The 16,179-nt window shown below is 38.3% G+C and overlaps 1 protein-coding gene across 1 annotated transcript in view; it reads left to right on the plus strand.

Moving 5' to 3' along the window:
- Window positions 1-16,179, plus strand: part of Pspc1 (paraspeckle component 1) — a 59,322-nt gene that overhangs the window by 20,543 nt on the left and 22,600 nt on the right. The window contains exon 6 of the mRNA XM_032918369.1: window positions 12,624-12,729. Within this exon, the coding sequence (XP_032774260.1) occupies window positions 12,624-12,729 (106 nt within the window). The remainder of the gene's footprint in view (window positions 1-12,623; window positions 12,730-16,179) is intronic.

The raw sequence follows: 16,179 nt of genomic DNA on the forward strand, positions 1-16,179 counted from the left end.
AAATGAATTCTATATGCTGGCTTAAACTCACATAGTACTGTGAGGTCAGAGGTGTTTAGTGTTGATAGGTAGATACAGAATACAAGTATGTGATTAAACTAATGTTTTCACAGCATTGTTCAGTAAAAGGCCCTGAAACAGTAATGTCTCAGCAACAATGAGCACACCTACTTCCCACATGCCCTAATAACAGAGACATTCTATCAGTAGTAGGAAAGTACTGAAAATAGGGTAGTTTGCGTCAGAAGAACATGGAAGCCAACATGACAGCTTTTTAAAAAAAATTTATTTATTATTTATTAGTATGCTCTCAATACCCTCTCTGGGCTGCCACTTCCTGGGTTGTAAATGAGGAAGATAAATGAGACTCTTCTGAGGTTCTTAGTGCAACCATGCTGTTTAGGCATGCCAAGTGCAGCAGGTAAGAGTCCAGATGACATCACTCCACCTATACAGGGAAATTACCCCTTTTTTTTTCTTTTTCAACTTTATTTAATTATTATATATAAGTACACTGTCACTGTCTTCAGACACACCAGAAGAGGGCATTCAGTCCCATTATAGATGGTTGTGAGTCACCATGTGGTTGCTGGGATTTGAACTCAGGACCGCTGGAAAAGCAGTTAGTGTTCTTAACCACTCAGCCATCTCTCCAGCCCACATGATAGCTTTTAGTGGCCAAATAGTTTCATCGAAAGAAGGAGAAAGTTAGAGAGGTTGAGACCAAGACACTGAGAATGAGATCATTAGCTTTTAAACCTAGAACAAAATTCCTGTAAGTTTATACTGCTAAAAGTATTAAGTGATAAATACATAACGGAAAAAAGCAACTATTCACAGTAGAATTTCATTTAACAGAGTAAAAAGAAAAAGATTAAAAGGGCTAACTCACTGATAAAAGTGAATAGTTAGAGTTCTGGGTTTTCCCGCTCTCGGGGTATCTGAATACTGATGCCAATATACCTGCTCACAGAGGACTGGATGACGTTTGAGTAGATGGGGTCCACAGTCTGCCTCTTCCTCCAGGTTGTCAGATACTACTGCCTGATAGTCAGGATCCTGGTCTGCTTGGAGTTTGGGGGGTGGGTGCACAGGCTCTAGCCTTCCCTGACCAATGATCTTTAATGAGACAGCTCTCTAAGATGATCTTAGCTTGTTTATGTTTCTTTATTGGTGGTGGGTTTGAATTCATACAATGTACTTGGGTAAACTATTGGAGTGAAACTACCCAGGGTGGGAAAAGGTTATATGACTGAAAGCTCATGTACTGAGTTGCCTCAGTTCTGAGTACATGACTGACTACCTGGTTGGGGTTAGCCTGGTTACCAGCTCAGAAGGAGCTAGTCTTTTACTACTTCTTCTACTCTTGGTCTCGAGTCTTGAGATTTCCGGGGTTTGAACGTGTTCTAACTTACCAGTTCTGTGCCAGTTCTTCTCTGGCACAGACCACATGCCCCACCAATAAAATAGTGGTTACTGTTTTCAAGTCAGTGTTTCATGTATTTCACGGGGTCTTCTTGCTTCCGTCTCCCTATGACTGGCTCTACCTGTCATACCCATATCCAGAGAAGATTTATTGGCGAATATGAAAGTAGGTAAAACCTGGAACAATAGGATTTTTGCATAGCGTTAATACAAATATTTCTATCTTAACAGTTTATTTGTTGGGGGCTAGAGAGAGACGGCTCAGTGGTTAAAAGTACTATCTGTTCTTTCACAGGACCCAAATTTAGTTCACGGTACCTAAATGGCAGCTAACAACCACGTGTAATGCCAGTTACAGAGGATCTAATTCCTTCTGGCATTCTTAGGTAGTATGTGCACATGAGCACAAATGTTCATACAACAATCTTCAGAGAAAATTTATGTGTGGGAAGATGGATTAGTGGTTAAGAGCATGTACGTTTTAGATTTTACTTATGTAATATGCATAGGTATTTTGTCTGCATGTTTATGTACTACATGCATGCCTAGAATGCCCCTGAGGTTAGAAGGGGGAATGAAACTCTTTGGGACTGTGTTTACAAATGGTTGTGTTGCAATGTTGGTGTTGGGAATGGCTTTCTGGACAAGAAGCCAGTCCTCTTAACTGCTGACTGGGTCTCTTCAGCCTCAGTGTACTGCTCTGTAGAGGACCTCAGTTTGATTCTCAGTGCCTATTTTAGGCACCCTCCAGCCTGGGATACAAGATACTTCTTTGCCACTTGAGCATTTGTACTTAATACCCAGACACAGACATTTACACATACATCATTAAGAATGATTTTTTTTTGAAAGATTTATTTATTTATTTTATGTACAGCATTCTGTCTGCATATGTGACTGCAGGCCAGAAGAGGGCACCAGATCACATTACAGATGGTTGTGAGCCCCCATGTGGTTACTGGGAATTGAACTCATGACCTCTGGAAGAGCAGTCAGTGCTCTTAACCGCTGAGCCATCTCTCCAGCCCAAGAATGATTTTTTTTTTTACCATTTATGTATGTATGTATGTATGTATGTATGTATGTATGTATGTATTTATTTATTTATTATATATGAGTAAACTTTTGCTGTCTTCAGACACAACAGAAAAGGGCATCAGATCCCATAACAGATGGTTGTGAGCCACCATGTGGTTGCTGGGATTTGAACTCAGGACCTCTGGAAGAGCAGCCAGTGCTCTTAACCACTGAGCCATCTCTCCAGCCCTATATATTTATTTTTACAAACATAAAAAATTTTGTATTAATTCAAGTAGAAAAATAATAAACTTAAAGTATAGAAACCCAGGAGATAACACTACAACTAAATGACAAAAAAATTTTTAATTTTTTTATTTTTTAAGAGTTACTTATTTATGTAGATGTACTGTACACTGTCGCTGTCTTCAGACACATCAAAAGAGGGCATCAGATTCCATTACAGATGGTTGTGAGCCACCCTGTGGTTGCTGGGAATTGAATCAGGACCTCTGGAAGAGCAGTCAGTGCTCTTAACCACTGAGCCGTCTCTCAAGTACAATGAGACAGTTCATATTAGGTATCTATTGATTACTCAGTAAAGATTCAGTGTCTGATATCTTCTCTAACATTTTTGCTAAATATTCATAGCCTCATTCTCATTAGGACAAAATACTAGACCACTGCAGTGAAGTCAGAGCCGGCTGCAGAGGTGGTTCAGTGATTAAGAGCCATATCCTGCTTGTACAGAGATCCTGGCTCAGAACTCTATAACTCTAGCTCCAGAGTACCTGCTGACCTGCACAACCATGCTCATGACACACACACACAGAATAAAAACATAATTGTTAGTTTGTCTTTGAGTAACCTTGCTGTCTTTTTTTTTTTTTTTTTTTTATTTTTTATTTTATATGAGTACACTGTAGCTGTCTTCAGACACACCAGAAGAGGGCATCAGATGGTTGTGAGCCACCATGTGGTTGCTGGGAATTGAACTCAGGACCTCTGGAACAGCAGTCAGTGCTCTTAACCACTGAGCCATCTCTCCAGCCCCATAACCTTGCTGTCTTAACTCACTCTGTAGTCCAGTGTGGTCTTAAACTCCAGCTTCCAAGTGCTCCACACTTCCTTTAAAGGTGTGTGCTACCATACCTGGCTCAAACAAATAAATAATTCTTTTTGTCTGCTTGTTTTGTATCTTGAGACATGTTTTCTCTGTATCGTTGGCTATCCTGGAGTTCACTCCAGGTTATGGTCCAGGTTGGCTTTATACTTACAGAGATCTGCCTGCCTCTCCAAGTCCTAGTAATAAAGTGTATGGTTTTTTCTTTTCTTTTTTAAAAATAGATAAACTTTAAAAAGAGAGAGAGGGAGATGGAGTGAGGGCTAGGGAGATTTCGTAGTGGGTAAAAGCACTTATTGTGCAAGCCTTTACCAGAATTGGATTCCTGAACCCAGGAGAAAGTTTGTTAGGATGGCACAGGTCTCTGATCCTGGCACTTCTACTTAAAGATAGAAGGCAAACAGTAGAATGTGGACTCTTGGCATATGTAATAATCTGGAGGATACAGTAGGAACGCAGGATTGAGAGACCTGTCCCAACAAGGTGGAGGACAGAGAACTTCCAAAAAGGTGTTTTCTGACCTTCATGCAGGGGCTCTGGCATGCATGGACCTCTACACTCACATGAAAAAAAATAGAATTAAAACAAAGCAAAAACAATCATACAGTTTTTCAAAGACATGATGGCACATGATTTTAATCCTAGCATGCAAATAAGAAAATAAATGCTTAAGATACAATACAGTGCGTTGGGGGTAACCTGAATTAATGTTACCAAGTCTCAAAAATAAGTAATAAGAAAATGATAGTCCCTTTTGAAAGCTTCTCTCCTGCAGCACTGCAGCTTATGTTTCTTTTCATATTTTGTATTTATGTGCATGGGTAGAAAAGCTAGAATGGGGTGTCAGAACCCTGAAGTTGGGAGGTACAGGCATTTATGAGTGTGCTGGGAATCTAGTTCTGGTCTTCCTCTCCTAGAGCAGTAAGATTAACTGCCAAGCCATTTCCGCAGCCCCTGCCAGGCTTTTTTGAGGGTTTTTTTGTTTGTTTTTTTTTTTTGTTTGTTTCCTTTCTTTTTCCTTGAGATATTTGGTCAAAGTCTACACATGCTGTCCCCTACACATTTGTCCCTTTTCATTCTTCTGAGACTCCTCTTAACCCTTTTCTGCAGTGCCTCTGATTGTCCACTATTCAGCCATCTGCCTTCCTCTATTGAGGAGACTTTCTTGGGCTCTGACTCAAAAAGTGGTAATATTTTTTTTTCCGTTTTCTTTTTTTTTTTTTGTTCTTTTTTTCGGGGCTGGGGGCCGAACCCAGGGCCTTGCCCTTCCTAGGTAAGCGCCCTACCACTGAGCTAAATCCCCAGCCCCTTTTTTCCGTTTTCTATCTCCCTCCTAGGAACTGAAGAGATTTATATCTTGTTTGTTCTGTTTTTCAAGTTCATAATAAAATTGCTTTTGCTCTTCAAAAATGGGGGCAGTTTCTTAAAAGAATCTGAAGTATAAGAAATTGAAGAAAAGTAATTAAGACTCCCAAGATGTTTGAGCAATAAAGGTCCTTGCTGAGCCTGGTGCCTTGAGAGAGAGAGAGAGAGAGAGAGAGAGAGAGTGTGTGTGTGTGTGTGTGTGTGTTCGTATGCATGCGAACTCAAGGGAATTCACTGCAGGTGTCATCTAGGGAAGTAAACTTGTGAAGAGACAGGAATGAAAACCTGGTGCAGATTGACTCTGGATCAGACTTAGGGGGAGAAGGCAGTTCATTGTCAAAACAGTACAATTTGGGAAAAGGTTTCCAAGCAACAATCAGTGCATTCAGTCTAATCCAGATGCACAGTAAAGTTTCAGGTGTGACTACATAGAGACATGTAACTTCATGACCTCATGTGGGTGTTTTGTCAAAGCTAAATCTTGTGTGGTCTCTGACTGATAGTATAGTGGACAGCAGGCTATGAAGTACCATGACATCTCCTGTCAGGAGAGATAATGGTCTGAGGAGGGATGGGTCAGGAATAATTATTCTAGGGAAATTTGGATGAGGTCTGTCTTTTCAGATAGCGAAAAGCTCACTAGTTTATTAACAGCCTCCATTTAGCTTTCTCAATGGAATGAAGGTATTTGATTTTACCTTCTCCATTGAGAATAACCTGTATGTTTAACATTCTTGGTTCTCTTAGTGCTTCTTGTGAGTATAAGAAAGGACCTCTGTGCTCCAAACAGTGGTGGAATGTAGAGATACTAATCAAATGAAATATAGAATTCTTGTAAGGTCCTAAAACACGAGGAAGGTAGAAGTAGGGCATTTGTCAAAGTTGAACCAAAGATGTTATGTACTTTGTGTCATGTGGCTGAAAGTATTCATGGAGCTCTAATCATTGCAGACAATGATGACATTTGTGTAACTTGTCCTTTGTCCTTTGACTTCCTTGTGTACACTGTGGCATGTTATGTGTGCATGCACCCAAATACATAAATATAATTTTAAAAATTGAAATCTAATCACAAGTCATTGTAGATGCTAACGTCGTGCTTGTGATTATCTTTTCATAATTCCATGGTGGTTATTTGAAAGCTAATAATACTGTGCAATGTTTGGTGAAGTCTCCTGTTTTTTTTAAACTTTTCTATAAATCTAAAAACATTAGAAAAAGAAACTCTGCCTCTATGAAACTTTGATTAGTAAAGGAGTTTAGCAGACTTTAATATGCCCCACATGTATGGCAATATGAAGTACTAGCACATTTGTAATAGGTTACTTGATCCAGTTGTTAGATACTTACTATAAGTGTTTTTTATACATTTTAGGTTTTATTTATTATGCTTTTATTACGTTATCTTAATTTTAAGTCATTAAAATTAAGGAGAAGAAACGGAACACTAGTAATATTTCTGCAAAAAGATTGGCATTTTCTCCTCCCTCCTAATTCAAAATGTCTAGCCCAGAGTGGCCTCAAACTCTTGCCTCGACTGCTTTCACTTTAAAAATAAAAAGACATGGTTTCTCTGTGTAGCCATGGCAGTCCTGGAACTCACTGTGTGGACCAGGCTGCCCTTGAAATATCAGAGTTCTACCTACCTTTGCCTTCTATGTGCTAGGATCAAAGGCGTGTGCCACCATACCCAGCTTTGAGTGAATCTTTTTTTAAAATTTATTATTATTATTATTTATTTTTTATTTTATGTATGTGAGTACACTGTCACTGTCTTCAGTCACACCAGAAGAGGGCATCGGACTCTTTACAGATGGTGCTATAAACCAAACCTGGGTCTTCTGCAAGAGCAGCAAATGCTAAGACATCTCTTTGTCTTGCCTTTGATTGGCAGTCTTTGCGTTTGGCTATCTTACATGCCTGTCTTACCTGGTAACTAGTGAGCCTCTTTAGCAATTAAGAATTTGTATTTTGGAGTTGGGGATTTAGCTCAGTGGTAGAGCGCTTGCTAGGCTCTGGGTTCGGTCCCCAGCTCCGGAAAAAAGAAAAGAAAAAAAGAATTTGCATTCTACCTGGGTATGATGACACACTTAGGTACACACTGGGTATTCACATCACTTAGGAGGCTAAGATAGCAGTATTGCTCTGGGTTTGAGGCCCGCTTTGCATTGCCTAGTAAATTTCTGGACATCCTGTACTGTATAAATGAGACTCTGTCTCAACAAAAACAAAAAGCCCAATTTAAGAGATGTGAGGATGTATATCTAGGGAGACGGCTCAGTGGATAAAGTACTTGCTGTTGCAGGCCTGAGGAATTTAGTTTGGATTCCCAGCACCTACTGAAGCTGCCTCAACCTAGCAGCCTCTGGTACTTCCATGACGCAGAAAGTGGAGACAAGGGTTAATCAGTGCGGCAGGTTGCCTCTGTTCTTTTAGTTGATGAGTTCTGTATTAAGTGAGAGACTCTTGCTTCTTAGTAAATAGAATTGAGAGATAATTAGGAAGATACATTATATCTTATTAAGGAGATCTGCCTTCCACATGACCCCTCCCCCTGGCTATAGATGTACCTAGGGTGGCCATCTTTTCTTTTTTTTTTTTTTTCCGGAGCTGGGGACCGAACCCAGGGCCTTGCGCTCGCTAGGCAAGTGCTCTACCGCTGAGCTAAGTCCCCAACCCCGGGTGGCCATCTTTTATAAGACTGTTGGGGACCTGCCCACAGTTTCTTGCACTGAATGAAATAGGTACTTTACCAGGTGAGCTGTTTTCTCGGTGTGGATTTCCTCTAATCTTTTTTAATATTTTGAGACAGGGTTTCACTATACAGCCCTTGGCTAGCTTTGAATTTGCAGTCTAGACCTCAAAGATCTCTTTCTCCATGCCTATTGAGTGCCGGCAGGGATTAAAGCCCATCATACCCAGCTTTATTTCCTTCCTTAAGCCATTCAGTTTATTGTAATGGGTATAGTGGACCCTATAGTTGATTGAAGGACATTCTGCTAACCAGGAACAAGGATGTGTGCAGTGGCCGGGTGCACAACACTAGTCCGTGGCTGGGTACTCTGAAGCAGCCAAAGGGGAAGATCATAAGTGGGGGCAAGACTTGGTCTGGTGAGAGTGTAGGGTTGCTTTATATACTAACTTATGCCTATCTTGACTTTAAGCTACACGAAGGCCAGAAGCTGCAAGCCTCTGGATCTATTGACCTTTGTTGCTAACAGCAGGGGCAGGGTGGGTGGTGGTGGTGATGGTAGTTAGGTAAAGAATTTATTGCTAGAGCTCTCCTCTCTTTCTGTCAAGGCAGCTGAAGCCTCTCTGTGAACTGGAAGGAAAGAAAAGAATTAAAATGCTTTATATAGGTAAATATGGACAGATACATATACATATACCGTAATCCTGGCCAGGCAGTCCATCATCTGTCTCAACAACTTCACAAGTATTCATGCGTGCTTACAAACGTACATATATACCCCTATACATGTACATACAGACAAATAGAAACATATATGTGGATAAATGGATGGGGCAGAGCCCCCCCCAAGCCAATCCGTCTATCTAACTATATTTCTTTTCTATAGCCCTTTTATATTTTCTTTGACAAAAAAATTCTTTTTTTTAAAATTTTATTTATTTATTATATATGAGTACACTGTAGCTGTCGTCAGACACACCAGAAGAGGGCATCAGATCTCATTACAGATGGTTGTGAGCCACCATGTGGTTGCTGGGATTTGAACTCAGGACCTCTGGAAGAGCAGTCGGTGCTCTTAACCACTGAGCCATCTCTCCAGCCCCTGACAAAAAAATTCTTTAGGAAATTATCTCAGATATAAAATGTTAGATACAGTGGGAGTTACAGAAAGATGTTGATACTAAGTTCAAAGCAGTGTTTCACTCTAATGTGCTCATTATAAGTTCAAAGCAACAGTGTTTTTCATGGCCTTGCCTTATAGTGCACACCTGTAGCTTCATCCTTGGATATAGATGTTTTTCCTTTAACACAAATTTGTCTCAAGCCTATTTGTCTTTACTGTGATTGAAAGTTTACCATACTTATTATGCAGTTTTTATTTACTATATGAGGAGTGGGCACATTCTGTTCTTCATTCTAAGTTTATCACACCTTTCTAGAAAAACAACTAATACCATCTCTTAAAACTTTCTTCATAAAATTGTTTGAATCAAATCGGGAATTCTACACAATCATTAATTCATCTAAACTGCATTAATCCATGAAAGCTCCTTTTTATATTGATCTGCAGGAAATCTAATCAATGGGGTGTGCTAATGACCAGGGATTATTATACTAATTTAATAATGACAGGAGAGGCATATCAGCTGCAAGAAGCAATCCTGAGATGAAGTCCCTTTGGGACCTTACCATGGAGCTCACCTATTGCAGACCATGCAAAAATAGTGGGCCACCTCCAGGAAGGCCACTTGCTAGCTTTAGCCTATCCTAATGACTCCCAACACATGTGGCTTCAGATTTTTACCATCCATTCCATATTTATACAAATGATTTTTAGAAATAATAATAGGGGCTGGAGAGACGGCTCAGTGGTTAAGACCACCAACTGCTCTTCCAGAGTTCCTGAGTTCAATTCCCAGCAACCACATGGTGGCTCACAACCATCTGTAATGTGTTCCAATACCCTCTTCAGGTGTGTCTGAAGACAATGACAATGTACTCATATACATAAAATAAATCTTTTTTTTTTTTCTTTTCTTTTCTTTTTTTTCGGAGCTGGGGACCGAACCCAGGGCCTTTCGCTTGCTAGGCAAGCACTCTACCACTGAGCTAAATCCCCAACCCCAAATTTAATCTTTAAAAAAAAAAAAAAAGAAATAATAATAGGAATACATTTTTAGTTGGGTCTTGGAGATTGAAAATAGGGCCCTGTACATCCCAGACAAATAACTCTACTACTGAACTTTAGGCCAGCAATACTGTTCCTTTTCATGTGTGTGTCTGTAGCTATGGGGGTGGGGGAAGAATATGAGAATGAGAATGAGATTTGCCTGCTGAAGCCAGAAGAGAACATTGGATCTCCTTGACCAGGAGCTAGAGGCTGTTTTGATCCACTCTTTGTGGATGCTGGGAACTGAACTCATCTATTGCAATGCTCTTATCCCCTGAGCCATCTCTCCAGTTCCAGAAATTTTTCCTCCTGGCAATGGAAAAAATACTTTAGTAAACATGTATTTTGTGGGTAAAATTTATACATAAACCACACAGTAGTATCTTGCAATTTGAGAATTTTGCTGATTTCTTCATCTAGAACAGTGATTCATAAGCCATCATACAGTTGTTAGTCCTGTGTCTGTATCCTTCCTTTGTTTGGAGATCCATGTTCACTGTATAGTCCTGGCTCTCATGGAGCTTGATTTGTTAACCAGCCTTGCACTTCAGAGAAAAGCCTGTCACCACTTCCTGAGTGCTGAGATTAATGGCTTAAGCCCCTCTATTCTTACTACTTAGTTCACTACTTTACTTACATGTGTGTCTGAACATATTTCAGTTTGACCTGATTTAATACTAGTACTATAAGAATTTTACTTTAGTATGACTGTTTATTGTCTTAATCATTGTATAGCTTAATTATGATTTTAATAATATTGTACACATACATAAAAGTGAAGTTTGCTTTCTCAATCAGTGTCAAGAAATAGTTTTCTTTTCTTTTTTTTTTTAAAGATTTATTTATTATATAAGTAATTTTCGGATCTCTTTAGATATGACATGTGTTTATTGTCTTAATCAGTCAGTGCTCTTTGTCCAGCCCCCAATAGTTTCTTTTTTTTTTTTTTTTTTTTTTTTTTTTTAAATTTATTTATTTTAATAATGTATTGTCTTCAGACACACATACATTACAGAAAAATGTAGTTTGCTTTGAACTCAGGACCTCTGAAAGAACAGTCAGTGCTCTTAACCACTCAGCCATCTCTCCAGCCCCCAATAGTTTTCTTTTTAAAACATACTTCTTAGCCAGGTGGTGGTGGTAGATACTTTTAATCCCAGCACTCTGGAGGCAGAGGCAGGAAGATCTGTTTGATGTCAGCCTATTCTACAGAGCGAGTTCCAGGATATATATTATTTTATATATTAATTATACATATATATTGATGTATATATAATAATACATATTATGTGTTTTAGTGTTTGCCTGCATGTATGTATATTAGACACACATGCATCTGTTACCCATGTAGGTCAGAAGTTAGTGTTGGATCCCCTTGAACTGGAGTTACAGATGGTTATAAGCTACTATGTAGGTGTTAGGGACCAAACTTGGGTCTTCTTTAAGAACAGCAGATGCTCTTAATTACTGAGCTGTCTCTCTAGGCATAGTAAATGTTTCTGAAAAGGGACAAAATAGTAACTATGTTAGGTCTTTTGATATTTAGTTCAACTTTGCTACTATGGCCCTAAAGTAGCTGTAGACAATAAATGACTGATTTACAGGTGCTTTTTTTCTTTTTTTCTTTTTTTCCCCGGAGCTGGGGACCAAACCCAGGGCCTTGCGTTTGCTAGGCAAGCGCTGTACCACTGAGCTAAATCCCCAACCCCTACAGGTGCTTTTTAAAAAATATTTATTTAGTGAATATGAACACACTGTAGCTGTCTTCAGACACCAGACTTCATTACAGATGGTTGTGAGCCATCATGTGTGGTTGCTAGGAATTGAACTCAGGACCTCTGGAAGCATAGTCAGGGCTCTTAACCACTGAGCCATCTCCCCATCCCAGAAATTTTTTTTATAATACTTCCTATGCATAACTGTAGTTTTAGGTAGTTGGTTCTTTGTTTTAATATCCTTTTGATTTCTTTATTTAAAACTTTATTATTATATATTAATTATACATTAGAGAGTTCATTCTAACAGTGTTGCATATGTGTAGCCTGTTTTGACCATATTCAACCCCATCATCCTTTCTTGTTTCCCATTCATTCCTGCTGTCCCCCTTCATCTCATCTTTGCTTAGACTTTGAGTGTGAATTTTGCTATGCAGACTAGATTATAGACTTTCCTATTTTAATTTTCTCCCTCTTCTTATCTCCTAGTGCTAGCTTGAACTCCTCTGATTCATGCTTTGTACATTTTAGACCAGTGTTTTACCACTGAGCTCCATCTCTTAGCTTTGACTTATTTCAGATAATTCCCTAGCAGGTAGTCCATGCTAGATTTTTTTGTTTTCTTTTAAGTGTTCATTGGTGTTTTGCTTGCATGTTTGTCTGTCTAAAGGTGTCAGAAGCTCTGGAACTAGAGATATGGACAGGTATGGGTTGCCATGTGAGTGCTGGGAATTAAAGTCCAATCCTCTGGAAGACAAGTCAGTGCTCTTAAATGCTGCTGAGCCATGTCTCCAGCCCCCATGATTTAAACTTGTGTGATCCTTCTATCTCAGTGCTTCACTGATGATACTACAGGTCTTACTACCAAGTTGGTTAGGTTCTTTGATATGTGCATAGTTGGATTTTGTGTTTTGGTTATTGTTGGTGTAGAGGCTTGTAACAAAATACAAAGTGAAATCTAGCATGCCATCAGCAGTCCTCAGTCACAAGCTTGGTATGCACGATGTGTATTTCACAGAGTGTTTTACCTACAACTCCCACCCCGCCTGCGTGAATAAAGTAGCTGCAGTCTCACGTGTCATAGTGCTGAAATCTAAAAACAAAAAATGTTTTCAGACATGAAGAGGAACATCGTCGTCGTGAAGAAGAAATGATCAGACACAGAGAACAGGAGGAACTGAGGCGACAGCAGGAAGGCTTTAAACCAAACTATATGGAAAATGTAAGTGAAATACCAGTTAGCCAAAATGATCGAAGGATTATATATCAGAGGCTGTGTATTTATAACTTTTTAGACTTTGGTTTTTTAATAGTTTTTTTCCTAATTTCTGAAATTTTCATGGTTGTTAAACTGGTGGTTTTATTAGTGTCTTATAAATAGTAGTACATTTGTTTCTGAAGTCATATTCATAACTTATAAAATGGCTGTTATAGTTCTTCTGTTTTACTTGACTCATAAAAGTACATGCTCTTCAGTAGAATACCTTGATACAAGCATCTGCTCTGCCTAATTTTTGTTTTATATTGTTTTATGTCTTTATTTTTTGAAAGTTCCAGAGATATATTTATATAGTGTCCAACTCTAAAACCTAAACATAGAAGTGAACCTTCTCATCTTATACATTACCTTTTCTCAATTATTTTGTACAAAATATCATCTAATTTTGTTGATCAATATGTTAATATTAACTGTGTAAGGCCCATGTTTGCAAAGCTCTTGTAAATGGATGTGTAGTGTCCTTTTATTGTCCCCTGATGTATTCCCATTAGTGTGATTCTGTAGGGGTTTCCCTCCACCTTTTCTTCTTCCTTTTCACACAGTGCACCATTATGTAGACTAGAGCAACTCATCCATTCGACTTTCTGTTTACAGGCTATTCAACACAGTTCTTATCCCTGGATTTTCTTCAAGGTAGTCTAGGTTTAAATTTTTTTTTTTTTTTTAATTATTAAGTGTAGGTGGCTTGTTCCATGCTGTGTGTGGAGGTCAGAGGGGAACTTTGTAGTCCTGTCAGACTCAGGTTTCCAGGCTTGCTCAGCAGATGCCTTCTCTCTGGGTTCAGGACTTTGTTTTTGTTATTCCCCAATGATGGCTGTTCTATAAATACTTCAAAAATACCAAATTCTCCAAGTTCTTAATGATAATTAAGCAAGAGTTTGACTGTACACCTGAAAGAATACCAACTATAGTCTTTATTCTGAAAAACAGTCACTGTTATTTTCTTCTATTGTCAAAAGCAATGATTCTTTTAGGAACTAAAACTTTTTAATACGTTTCTCAGGCTGAGAGTATCAAGCCTTTGGAGCTTTTTATTTCTTCTCTCATTCTTTTGTATCTGGAAATGGTTAGTTTTGTTTTTGTTTTGTTTTTAACTAGAACCTATAAACACATAGTAAAAAATCTTAACTGGTAATAACAAGAAAAAAATGTTTATCCTATTATCAACTGTATATGTTTTGGATGGAAATTATGTGGCATTTAAATTCTGTTGAAGAAATGCTCATAATTCTGTCACCAAGTTAACTGGTGAAGAAATTTTTAGGCCTTTTGAAATTTTTATTCATATAATTTGTAGCTTTACCTTTGGATACTAAGCATTTAACCATCTATTTTAAACTACATCTCAGTTTTGAACACGAATCTGTTGGATTTATCAATGTAGAGATACTATATAATATAAAAGGAAGTGGAATTGAACATTTTCAGGCTAATATTGCTTTTCAGTCTCTAAGTAATAATCATATATAAGCCATATATGATACATTTCTTACACAATTTACACTGAGGATTAAGAAGTATTACCTATTGTTTTTATTTATCTGAATATTTACTAAAAGACTTTCTCATAGTAAAATAGGTAAATATTAACTTTCTTGGTATTTTTCCTGACATGAAGTATACATGTTTTATAATGAACATAATTATTTGTAGTATTCTTAATACTGTCATTGTAGTGGACTAGAAAGAAAGGATTAAGTAAAATATTTTATTTCTCAATTTAAAGAATCTTTATTTTTATTTTTGTTATTTTTTTTATAAACTCTCTATTAAATTTTATTTCATGTATGAGTACGCTGTAGCTGTCTTTAGACACACCACAAGAGGGCACCCAATCCCATTACAGATGGTTGTGAGCCACCATGTGGTTGCTGGGAATTGAACTCAGGACCTGGAAGAACAGTCAGTGCTCTTAACCACTGAGCCATCTTTCCAGCTCAAGAAGAATCTTTTTATTTCTAATACTAGTTTATCATATCATAAATGCAGTTGTAGATTGTTTTTGAAATAATGGCATTTTTTGCTTAGTGAAAATTAACATTGATATTAATATGCCTGTAGATATTAATGATGAATGACTGCTCTTTATTTTTCTACCATAGGATGTAATGTTAAGATGTTCTATGGCTTGGAAAACTTTTCATTTTAAAACTGAGTTATGAATTCATTGAATTTCCTATGGAAATCCTGTGTGTGTGAGTAGCGGTGGCTGTGAATGGATGTGGGTATCCAGGTGTGGAGTTCAGAGCCCAGCTTTTGGGAGCTGCCTCTTTCTTCTCATTGTGGTTTCCTAGGATGGAGCTTCAGTTGTCTGTGTTGCGTAAAGTTCTACTCATGTCCTAGCCCTGTGAGATTTTGTTTTTTGTTTTGTTTTTTCATTTCAAGACAGGATTTCTCTAGTTCTGGCTCTCCTCGACTTCGTTTTGTAGACCATGTTTTCTTCAAATTTACAGAGATCCTTCTGCCTCTGTCTCCCAAGTGCTGTAATCACAGAAAGGCATGTACCACTACTACTGTGTGGCTTGTTGTTGTTGTTGTTGTTGTTGTTGTTGTTGTTGTTGTTAAATGATAAAGAAAACAATCAGGTACACATCTTTGGGAGAGTGTATGGTGTATCCAGGTTAGGAATCCCTGGAGCCGGGATGAATTGTCTGAAGGTTTGATTTGAACCTGATCTTTTGGCAGAGCTATAAGTGCTCAGCCTCTAAATTCATAAAAAACATCATTTTTCCTCAGGAAATGTTTAAGTTAAAATTTTATAACTATCTTGTGAACTTGGAGAATAAGATAAATTAGATATTTAAAATACTCAGGCTGGTTTTATTGGCTTTTGTAAAGTGATATTGTTTATTGTTTCACAAGATTGTTTCACTAGAATAATATTTAGATACTTCTCAAGCTGTTAGAAAAAGTATGTTTTGCATGCTTAAAGCCACATAATAAAACATCTGTTTAGGCTATTAAATTATAGCCTGGGACTACTACCCTTTGTCATACTACCACATTTTAAAGATAAACAGATTTTTGAGGGGCCTTCTAGGTGGCTCAGTGTATCAAAGCACTTGCTGCCAAGCCTAAACACCTAAGTTCATTTGCTGGGATCTACTCTATGAAAGGATACAGAAGACTTCCAGAAGTTGTCCGCTGACCTCCACACACACACTCTGTATCATGGACAGGAAGTCACAGATTGTTGACCTGTCCAGGATGTGAACAGAAGGTAGAAAATATTGACTGTGGAAGCACGAGGCCTTGAGATTGATACATGGCCAGGCATATCTAATCTCACAGGATGGGCCATAGAGGGTAGACAGTGGAGACACGCAAAGACTGACCCCTTTTCAACCTTTTTGACCAGGTGAGTGAGCACCAGGTTCAGTGAGAGGCCTTGCC

This window comes from Rattus rattus, chromosome 12 (genome assembly GCF_011064425.1).
Source record: "Rattus rattus isolate New Zealand chromosome 12, Rrattus_CSIRO_v1, whole genome shotgun sequence".
Lineage (NCBI taxonomy): Eukaryota > Metazoa > Chordata > Mammalia > Rodentia > Muridae > Rattus > Rattus rattus.